A 12,043-nucleotide genomic window follows, 5' to 3' on the forward strand; every position below is an offset into this window, starting at 1 on the left:
CATAATAATAATAACAATAACAATAATAATAATAGGTAAATTAATATAAAAAGCATTATCCACCTTAATAAATAGTTTCAGATAAACCTCCTCTCTTTTAAAAAAATTTGATATACCATGATGCTTGGGTTAATAAATTATACTATACAATATAAAGATAAAAGTATAAGAATTAGTTTATCTCTTGAATATACCAACTTTACAGATTAGAGATCAAGAACATATTCGCCTTTATAATATACAATAAAGAGTTATTATATTTTTTTTTAATATGTTTGTGTTTAATATGAATATCCTTTAAAAATCAAAAGTATTGCTACTATATTCGGTGATAATTCATTCACCGCTCGCATATGCGGAACTTGTTAGGCCTCATAATGAGAATTCGTGAATGGGCCACTAGGTTGGGCCCACGGTAGTCTTTAAACTTCATAACAATGTATTAGCTTTTCGTGGTCATGATTACCTCAAGAAAGTTTCGTGGTCATTTGAAAATATAACGATTACCTTAAAAAAAACTCATTGAAACTCTTAGTATTACTGCTATCGAAAATATAACGTTATCCTTATTTGGGTGATCTGGCTGGAACCAGCAGCAACTAGCCCAAAAATTTAGGGGTATCCCAATTTTTTATTTTTTAGACAGGGGTATCCTTTGTATAACGGAGACGAAGTTGCGGGGTGTTTTCACACTACGGAAACGAAGTTAAGCGGTATTTTTACACTACGGAGGCGGGGTTGAAGGGTAGCCCGTGCTACCTCTACTAACATTGTAAGTCCGCCACTGGGTTGAACCAAACCGAAAGTTAAGACGCTATAGATAACTATGCACAAAAAAACTGACTCGTCCAGTTCCTGCCACAAGATCCAAGGAACATACATAAAACTGTCAAAAACATCATATAGTGTTATTTTGGAACTCATAAATCACATATTCTCTTACCTCATCAAATTATTCATCAACCGAGCACGCGTTTTGTCATCAGGAATATACCTCCTTCTCATACGCTTACTTTCTTCCATAGCAGACATCATTCTGACACGATCTATTTCTTCACGTTCATGCATCATATTCATGATCTTTATTTCTTCAACTCTAGCCATTGTCGTCCGATAACTTCTTTCTTCACGCTCAGACATCTTCCTCCTACGGTTTTCTTTAACCTTTTGTTGTCGTATACGAATCAAGAGATCAGCGTCAAAATCTCTCCTACTGTTTTCATCCTTAAGGATTTCATAAGATGATTGCAGCCTTTGAAAATCATTGACAGCATCAGGGTTATCATGGCTCTTGTCTGGATGCAATTTCAAAGCCTTTGATCGGTATGCTTTCGTTATCTCTTTCTCCGAAGTCTTGATTCCTTCTTCTCCAGATGGCAATCCAAGAACAATGTAATGATCAACAAAAACTTCCATATCTTCTCTCTGTTGCAACAAGAAGAACAAGTGAGAATTAGAACCCTTATTTTACCATTTAGAGGGACAAGAGAATAATCGTAAAATAATTATAAGAATCATATATAGCTTCTGTTGTCTAAGTTTCATGGATCGAGTAAACCATTTACTTATAGTTACCTGTACGTTTCTTGTGGTAGGGTTTAAGAGACGGAGAGAGTTGTGAGAACATAAGAAGAAATTATCAAGTTAAAGTTAAATATTTACGTACTCGAGTGAAATTGTGAGGCGGTTATATATATATATAAGTTTTAGATTTGTTTTGAACAAAAACCAGAATCTTTTATCTATACATAAATCGTTTCAAATTTCTTTTTAAATTATTTAATCTTCTACTTATTTCATATTCAAGACCTAGCTATAATCTCTAATCAACAGATCACATTTATTTACTAATCCTAACTCCAACTCTTGTTTTTATATAAGTCCACGGTTACAATATCATAATTTTGCAAAATATAACACAATATAACACAATGTTAAGAAAAAAAAAACCCCAATAAAGCCCAAAAAATACAATATGACGAAAAAGAAAACACAATTCCAAATTAAAAGACAATCTGAAACAAGAATTCAAAAATTTACAAGTTAAAAATAAAAAAACAAAACCTAAAATAAAAAATCATAGAGTTCGACGAGCCGATTCCAATGCCTCTATAATAAGTTGAATTGAAGTCTGTTTGATTTTCTAGTTTTAGGAGACTATGTATTTGGACCAAACCTACTCTAATTATTGTTATTAGTTATTATTTAAGATTTGAGTCTTTTAGTTATTATTAGGACTAGTGTTTGATTTTAGTTAGAGTTTTGTTATATTTTTAAGTTCCAATGTGGCCGGTGAAGGCGAAATAATCTATAAGAAATGCTCAATCTATCCAAACACTCGATTTGCTTCTTTGCACATTTTTGTGTTCTACACGCCTCGTCTAAGCACTGAATTTAAGGGGTTCTGAACTGGGTGTCAGGTATTGAATTTAAGGGATATATACGTTTAATAAAGGCCTAGACGGGGCGTCTTGAAGGGTGATATTTTTTTAGTGAAGAATTAGGTGTTTTGGTGGGGTAATTTGATGTATTTTTGATGAAAAGTTGTATTTTTTGTATAAACATATTAGCTCGTTTAAAAATATTAGCTCGTGTAAATATATCGTTCAAATATTTTACTCTTTTCAACATTATACCTTTTAAAAATATTAGCTCGTTTAAATATTATATCGTTTTTAACCTTTTACTCTTCCAAATATAACCATTTCATTAAAATATTATATCGTTTAAATATTATTTACCATTTGAACATTATATTGTTTCCGTATTATACCTTCAATTTCAAGGTTTTTACTATTTATTACGAAATATCGATGTAAGACTAACAATTTTAACAAACTAAAAACTACAACTGGATACTTAATATTAATTTGAGTTTTTTTATAATTAATATTAGTGTCATTGATATTAAAAAAGAGAAAATAAAAATATGTGCCACATACAATGAAAGACTGTGGGTTTAGTGTGGTTCAAAAGACCATTATAGCCCTGTGTTGCCCTCAGTGTAGCTCTAACTCAGGGGTACAATAGTCTTGTAAACAACCCTAGAAGCCCAATCGAGCCATGTACGCGACATATAGGCAAAAATCCCCCTTAAAGTTTAAAAATTTAAAAATAAGATAATGGCAAATTACCATTTTAGCCCTGAGACACCCCCAATCTAGGTCTAAAACAGGGCTAAAATAGTAATTATTCATTTGAGCAGAATCGTTTTCAAATGATTAGTTACCATTTTAGCCCTCGGTTAGGTATAGACTGGAGGTTCTCAGGGCTAAAATGGTAATTTGTCATTTTCCTATAAGACGGGATGTCTAGCCCTGTATCTGGCATATGAAGTGATTGATTTGATATGGTACGAGGTTGACCAACTAGTCAAATACTTGAACCCTAGATGCCCTCCATCTAGGCTTGTACTAGGCTTCTTGAAGGTGTGAAAATAGACCTTTGGGTGTGTGAATATACTGGTTCAACAATTTAGTTTTTATAAGAAATAAAAAACTACAAAGAATGAAAATTATATAAAGCTTAAAAGTGCAGAGAATTGAAATTAAGCATTAACTAAAAAAATGAAATATGTATTAGAATTCACGAAATATACAAAACGCTTCATAAATCTCTAAACATCTAAATATTTTCTTGCAAACATTGGATGGTATATTTGTAATAAAATCCATATCTAGTATTAATAACTTAACACCGACTTTGTTTCTTGCTCTTGATATATTCATCTCATTTTGGTTTTCGGACATACATATTGACCTTCATCAAACCAATTACGTATCCACGTTCGAAGTAAAACCAATAATCCCAGGGATCATACATCGCGTCGAGAGAAATGAGACACTTAAACTATTTGTTGTTTCCTTCGGTACCTTTAGTATGCTCCCCAATGATTTGAGAGATCTGCAAACAGTTACAGTAAAAGTGAGACTCATCTTTTAGAGAGAAAGATATTTCATATGGGTTATTCAGTAGTATTAGAGCAGGCTGCAAGATATGGTGTTTCAATGTGTTTTGAGTGTTTAAGTAACTAATATAAAAAGATGAGCAAAAAATCATTCTTTACTTTTTTATTGATTACTTTTCAATAAAATTTAAACAATTAACATAGTTTAGATGAAGCATAATAAAAAGGATTTATGACTATAGTGCAACCATAAAACACTGAATGAATTTCATCTTGTTTGACCCAAATCAACTCATTCAATATTCATAAACAAATTAGTTAGTTACAGTTGCCAATAATAATATATGGGTGACTCTGCCCATAATATACAAACACAAGATTTTTTTTTTGAATGGTAATTTTCATTAAAAACCGCAACAGCCGACCCAAATCGGGCCGACCAAACAAACTACAAAGAACCAGAGCCGGCCCGTTAGGCTTTAAAACCTAGGCACGGGCCTAGGGCCACCAAAAATCAAGGGCCTTCAATTTTTAAAAAAGTTTTATATATTGTATATTAAGCCCAAATAAAAAGCAAAACTAAACCATTTTTTTATTATAGGAGCCCAAATAAAATTTGTTTAGGAAAAAAGGCCCAAATTCAACATTAAAGTATAGACATAACTGCAACAATCATCGACCATTCGACCTCATCCCGAAGCTAGAAAAATAAATTTTAGTTAAACATAGGGTAAGGTTCCTGTAAAAAGGACCATTTTACATGAAATTTAACTTCGCCAACTATAAACTTTATAGTTTCTAATTGTCGGTCCCAATCCCGGGTAAAAGAGGAGGGTTTTGTGACTAAATATGTTGAAAAGGATAATTTTTCAAAAGGGCCTCCACTTCTTAGTTCGCTTAGGGTCTCTAAAAACGTAGGAACGACTCTGCAAAGAACTTACATATTTACAAAAGAGCACCATTTCCCCCAATCTATACCTGTGTCTAGATCTATTAGAAAACCAAAGAAAACTCAAAGCCTTAATCTCACTCAAAATGTTATCTATTTTAACTACCTTATTCGAAAAAACGAGGCTATTCCTAGCACGCCATAAGCTCCAACAACCGATCATAATGATACCTTGGATAGCTTCCTTCCTTGCGTCCGAGGCTCTAATATCCTTGTGGATGTCAAGGAGGTCTCTAATAGAAAATGCAAAAATGTTCGGGATCTTGCACCAAGTACTAATACCATTCCAAACCACAGAGGCAACATGACAAGCTATGAAAAAATGTTCCACCAATTCCTCATACGAGCCGCAAAACGGGCACAAAGCGTCACCTACCTGAACATTCCTGTTTTTAAGCGCCACACCGGTCGGAATCTTGTCCATTTCCAACCTCCACGAACGAATGTTGACTTTAGCGGGAACCCACTTACACCATTGTAAAATGTATCTGTTATCGATATCAACCTCCGCAAGGAGAAGGTTGTTCACCGATTTAACAGAAAACTCACCGGACGAATCTGCAGCCCATACCCACTTATCTATCGCCGCTGAGAGCTAAAAGTTTTCTAGAAAAGAGCCAAGTTGCTGAAGGCTGTTCACCACGGCTGGATCTGAAATCGCTGACCGCCACTTCCAGTTAAACACCTGCACCTCATCTTGAATTATGATATGATCAGCAACCATACACCTCTTGTCCGACTCCAGACTGAGTAAATTTGGGAAACGCTGTTTGAGAGGCACATCAAGGACCCAACAATCCAACCAGAACGCAATACTCGAGCCATTACCCACCGACCCTTTAAAAAAGTTCCGAATATGGGAGTCTCCAGCCTTGGAGTTGACGATAACCTTTGCAATATTTTTCCACACCCCATTAAAACTTTTTTTTTATATGGAATGCATTCCCATCCCGCCCGACTCACATGTAGCGCGTCGATGACTCTTTTCCATAGATTATTGGGCTCCGTTTTATATCACTATCCCCACTTGATTAAGAGGGCCGTGTTGATCTCGTTAAGCTTCTTGAGACCGAGACCTCCTTCTTCTTTTTTGCAAGATACCCGATCCCAACCCACCCAATGCATCCATCTTTCTTCTAAAGATTCCCCCCCCCCCCCATAAAAATCTCCTAATCATGGCTTCCAAGTCCGATATCACTTTCTTTGGAGCTTTGTAAAGAGAAAAATAGTACATGGGGAGACACTCCATAACCGACTTAATCAACACCACTCTTCCTCCGATGGACAAAAGATTAGCTTTCCATTTAGAAAGACGGGCACGGAAAATATCAAGAACGGGCTGCCAATTGGTAATACGGTTCATATTTGCACCCACATTTAGGCCGAGGTACTTGAACGGTGTAGAGTCCGGTTTACACCCCACTTCCGAAGCCAAACCGATAGTCTCTGTCCAACTGACTCCAAAGCCATACAAATTGGATTTGTCTATGTTTATTTTAAGACCGGAACACGCAAAAAAACACCGGAGGACTCTAACAACATTCATCACTTCCAAAGAAGACCAATCCCCAACCACTATCGCATCGTCCGCATACAAAAGATGTGTAAGGGTAGGGCCATTATGAGGCAAAGAAATACCTTTGATGATCCCAGTCTCTCTAGCTCGATTGAGCATGCATGAAAGGGCTTCCATGACCACCAAAAAAAGGAACGGGGAGAGAGGGTCGCCTTGCCTCATACCTTTCTCACACTTAAATGAGAACGTGGGCGACCCGTTCACCAAGACTGAGGAGCTAGCCGACTTTAAAGCACCCGAAATCCAGTTACACCATTTAGGAGGGAAACCCATCTGGAGAAGAACATTGATAACGAATCGCCAATTTAACATTGTCATAGGCTTTTTCGAAATCAATCTTGAGGAAGAACGCCTTGGACTTATTTTTCCTAATCCATGAAATGAGCTCGTTAATAATGAGTGGGCCGTCTAAAATGAATCTACCTTTAAGAAAAGCAGACTGAGTTTCGGAAATGATCCTATCCAAAACCTTTCTCATCGTGTTCGCCAAGACTTTAGAAATTGCCTTGCTAATAACTCCGACCAGGTTAATGGGTCTGTGGTTGTTAAGAGAGACCGGGTCAGATATTTTAGGAATAAGAGTGATGAAAGACGATCCACTGCCTTTACTTGTCACACCCCGAAATATCAGAGCTGGCGTGACTGGACCAGTATCTTCATTGCACAGTGGAAGCAAATAAGCTAAAACTTCTAGAAAATGAACGCCACTAAGCACTCGAATTTCCATGGGATCTCCTATTCCAACCGTTCCATAGTTTTGAAATTGCCACCTGAGAAAGAACATGCGAAAAAGTCAACATAAAGTTGAGCGAGTTCATAGTTTGTTTTGAAAAGATTTAAATAAATCTTTTTAATAACCGGTTTAAAAGTTGTTGAGAAAAAATAGAAAAATCATTTTCTCAACATGATATATGAGAACTGTGAGTCTAGCCCACGAGAGTGTTTGTGCATTGCACGAGAGAGAATGGGCCGAGCCCAAACGAACCTTTGTAAGCAGGATTAGCGCTTCCTCTTGCTTAGGTATAACTTGAAAAACGTTACCAAAGTTTGTAATTCATGTATTTGTGAGTTTCCATCAAATGAATCTTATGAATATATGAAAGTTTTAGTGTTGTAAATGGGTGTGTAAAGCATCTATGAACAGGTTGATCGTTAATGTTTCACGAGGACATTAACATATGCGGCGACATAGGAAGTACTCAACCTGTGTAGACGGTTTTTAGTGTCGAATCACCTCGACTGTGTGAATCACTTCGACTGTGTCGAATCACCTCGACTGTGTCGAATCACCTCGACTGTGTCGAATCACCTCGACTGTGTGAATCACCTCGACTGTGTCGAATAACCTCGACTGTGTCGAATCCACTCGACTGTGTCGAATCACTCGACTGTGTCGCCCGTACCCATTAGAAAATCATGCACGTTTCGTAAATATGCGCGCGTTTTGTAAAACCGGTATGTTTGATCGAAATCATTCGTAAACCATTTAGGTTCCTTGAAATTCATTCGCAACACGGTTTAGAAATATGAGTTTCATTCATCGAAAAGTTGTTTATTTTTGCAAAACTTGCATGTCTTTCCACCCCCGAAAACATTTATAAAAATGTAAAACAGTAAAAAGTGGGGGTTATGAACTCACCTGGATCTTCTGTGCAAAGCTAGCTTAGCGTGATTCCAAAGTGTCGTTCCATGAACGTGAATTAGCTAGCGTGCATCTATAGTATTCCTAACAGGGAATAACTTATCAGTTTCTAGTTTAAACGTAGCTAAACTACGTGTTCGAGCTCTACCGAATCGTTAATAATACGATTCCTAGGTAGTGTTGTCTTAACTTAGAATAACCAATCTATGGTCATTTGATCCCGTTTAAATTCAGGATAAATCTTAGTCTCGAAAACGACTTAGTTTTCTAATGATTTAGGATATATATAATTATATGTATAAATATAAATATATTTTACGAAGTCATCATGAATAGAAATATATAAATCGATAGTGGTACGTAATTCGAAACGTCGTATATCATTCGGTAATATACCGTTGTAGTTTTCGTAGGATGGAAATAACTGAATATATATATATATATATATACATATGTATATATATTCGAAACTCGACGTTTGAAATGAATATAATCGACTCTATTCATTTTATAAAATATTCGTATTCTAGACGATTGAAATAAATATAAATAATTATATTTATTTTATATAATTTTCCGAATATTAAATGTTCGAAATATAACTTACGAATTTCATCGTTTGAAATAAATATAAAACATTATATTTATTTTTATAAAACTATACGAAGTAACGTCGTTTGAAATAAATATAACAAGTTATACTTATGTCGTGAAAGCATCTACGTTTCAATGCGTTTTGAAAATATATATAAATTTTCGAGTTTCGTTGATTAGTATCTCGTGTGTGTGTCAAAATGTTATAGTCTCATTTTATAACTCGCGCCAAATAAATATACTTCTACATTTTTTTTTATAAAAAAAAAACTTGTATCTCGATAAGTGTCGTCTTTAAGGTTTAAATATGTTTCGTAACCCGGGTTTTTAACGGAAAACGGACAGAGTTTCCTCTGTTTTTGGACGATCCCGACATCTAAGTGTCGATACATTTTTTATTTCAAAACTAAATCAACAAAGAGGGTGTCGCGTGGTTTATGTGGGTGTCGCCGGAAAGAAGAACGAGATGAGGGGTGTCACCGGTAAACGAAGCTTGAGAGTTGGTCGGAATCCAAGCTCTGATGGTCGGTTTCAGGTGAGAGAGATGGGAGGTGGGTGATAAGGGTTCGGTGGGTGTGGCTCGCTTGCCGGAGAAACGAGCGACGACCAGTCGGAGTTGTTCCGATCGCCGGAACCAAAGCAGAGATAGTGGGAGTGCAGATGTGGTGTCGGCTATTGTTATGTGCGCAGGTAATGTCTAGGGTTTCACAAAAGTGAGGAAATGAGAGTATAAGGGGCTTTTATACCTAGGTTTTATGAAGTGAGTTGGGCCTAGGGCCCGTTAGCACGTTTTGTGCGGCCCGATAGTTCTCCGAAGCCTGTTTTCGAATCCCGAACTTGGTAAAACGTCGTAAAATAAAGTTTTCGGAACCGAAACGCTAAAATTGTGTAGTATATCGTATTTAGACGCGTGCGATCGTTGTCGCGTTAAAACGCGTAAATTGTTCCGTCTGTTATTTCTAACCCGTTTTTCGATCCGTTTTCATCTACGGGTAATAAAATTTTAAAACGAAGCAAAATATATCATACTATATTAATATCGAGACGCAAATTCGAGTCCGATGCTTCCGTTTCGTAGTCGGTGCGTTCTTACGATCGCGTTCTTCGTTCACGTTTGCGTTTTGTGGCGTTTGGAAGCACGATAAATCCGTAAAACCAAGTTCATATGTATGTAGAATACGTATAAAATTCATATTTGTCGGCGTTGTCAGCAGTTTGTACGGTGTCAGTTCATTATCACTTAATATTCAGTAGATTTCACGAAAATCCTCATACGCGCACTCTAACGTCTGATTAGCGTTCCTAGGCATACTAAGAGCCTAATTAAGTTAATTCGTACCTTAAACACTACTTATTATTGGCTTGAACGTTGTTAATCGTGTAATTAGAAGCCGTTAAGTGCCGTTTGTCACATTACTTATCGTCCCACAGTTGTGAAAGTAAGCGGAAATTTTAACAAAATCCTCCTTAAAAAGATCCCAAAAGTGTTTGATGAATCTAAAATTGAAACCATCAGGACCTGGAGCACGATCATCACCACACTCAAATATAGCTTCCTTAATTTCTTGTTCCGAGAAAGCTTCCTCCAACATAGCACTATCAGAGTCCGAAATCTTCTTAATACCACGACAAAAGAAGATCAGGTCTAACCGAAGCCGGTTCCTTGAATCTATCGCGAAAAAACGAAAGAACTTTATGTTTGATTTTTGCCGATTTAGTGCACCACACACCATCAATGGAAAGTCCGTGAATCGCATTGACTATTTTCCTGTTATTTACCAAAGCATGAAAGAACTTGGAGTTCTCGTCCCCATCGACCGCCCACCTTAACCGAGCTCGTTGTTTAATATCCAAATTTCTCCTAATCTCCGTCTCTTTGATGAGGTTCTTATTTTCCACCAATGACCATTCCTCATCCTCCGACAATTCCCTATTCTCCATATCGGATTCCAAAGTCTCCAATTCAGCCAAAGCTGTTTTTTCAAGTTCACTTTCCTTAGCAAGGAACTTATCCCTCCAAATTTTTAACTGGGCCCTAATCCGAGCAAACTTAGCTGTGAGACAAGAATCCGAAGGATCAAAAGAATCAAAACCCACCAAAGCTTCTTTGACTGCATCCTCGTACCCTGGCTTACCAATCCACGAGTTATAGACCCTGAACGGTTTAGGTCCGAATTTCAGATCCACCAGCTCAAGCAAAATAGGGCAGTGATCAGAGAACTGACTAGCCAGAACTCGAACACACGCTGACGGCCATTTGATGAAGAAATCCGAACAAACCAAAAAGCGATCCAATTTACTTAATTTCTTGCCATTATCCCTAATGCAAGTAAACTTCCTCCCTTGCATAGGATACTCGTGCAAATCGCTGGAAAAAATGAAATTATTGAAATTCTCCGCACAAGCCGGCTTAAAATTAGAATTTTTTCTTTCATCAGAGGACCGAACTGCGTTAAAATCACCCGATAGAACCCAAAGACCAACAGAAGGATCAATAATCCCAGCTAACTCATTCCACAGACTAAGCTTAGCAGCTGTACTTTGCGGAGCATATACGTTAACCAGGTTAATAGGATCTCCACTACCAACCACATAGCCTTTCATGATCAAGAAAAACCTACTTTTAACCACTGATTCAATCTTCAGAACACTCGGATCCCAGATCCAGGCCAAACCCCCCCGACAGCCCAATAGAAGCAGCACAAGCTGACTCGAACTTCTTATTACCACAGAAACCCATACACACTGGTAAAGACAACGACTCAACTTTTGTCTCTTGCAAGGCTAAAACACTGACCTTATTAGCTACCTTAATATCCTTGATCCAAGAAGCTTTAGCACCCCCACAAACACCTCTAATGTTAATTGACAGAATATTCATTAGGGAACGTCATTATTACCTTTTAAGAAGATCGAATCCTTGATTAAGTTACTGTGGCTACCTAAATTCACACCCACAATATTACCCAGGGCAATAGTAGCTTGGAGCTCTTCATTGAGAATTGCATCAGAATGCTCCACCCCCAAATCGACCACAGTGACCTCCTGCTCTATGCTCAGAATCTCGACCGGAGAAGAAACCTCTTCCTGAGTTCCAGAGCCACAATTAGCGGGACAGTTCTGTGGGATCCCACTGCTACCTTCGAACATAATGGAATTAAGGTCGAAACGGAACACACCATCATCCCTAGCCCGTTTCCTAGGTCTGAGATCAGAATTTGGGCTGGAACTAACCAACCTCCTGGGCTTTAAGACCTTGGGCCTATTGCTAAAGGATCTTTTTTTTGGACTTAGCACCCGCCTCTGGGGCAGTAAAAAAGTAAATACCTTTGCCTTTAGAAATAGAAGCACTATCAATTAGGCGGGTCCCACCTT

At 37.3% G+C, this 12,043-nt stretch overlaps 2 protein-coding genes across 2 annotated transcripts; both read right to left on the minus strand.

Moving 5' to 3' along the window:
- Positions 1 to 684: 684 nt before the first annotated feature.
- Positions 685 to 1,655, minus strand: LOC110902425 (dnaJ homolog subfamily C member 17). Its single transcript, XM_022149079.2, has 2 exons — positions 1,576 to 1,655; positions 685 to 1,425 (listed from the first exon to the last, which is right to left on the minus strand). Exon 2 carries the CDS (start codon positions 1,414 to 1,416, stop codon positions 940 to 942), a length of 477 nt encoding a protein of 158 aa, XP_022004771.1. The 5' UTR covers positions 1,417 to 1,425; positions 1,576 to 1,655; the 3' UTR covers positions 685 to 939.
- Positions 1,656 to 10,285: 8,630 nt separating this feature from the next.
- Positions 10,286 to 11,272, minus strand: LOC110887361. Its single transcript, XM_022135052.1, has one exon. It carries the CDS (start codon positions 11,270 to 11,272, stop codon positions 10,286 to 10,288), a length of 987 nt encoding a protein of 328 aa, XP_021990744.1.
- Between the last annotated feature and the right edge of the window lie 771 nt (positions 11,273 to 12,043).

The sequence above is a fragment of the Helianthus annuus genome, chromosome 3 (genome assembly GCF_002127325.2).
Source record: "Helianthus annuus cultivar XRQ/B chromosome 3, HanXRQr2.0-SUNRISE, whole genome shotgun sequence".
NCBI lineage: Eukaryota > Viridiplantae > Streptophyta > Magnoliopsida > Asterales > Asteraceae > Helianthus > Helianthus annuus.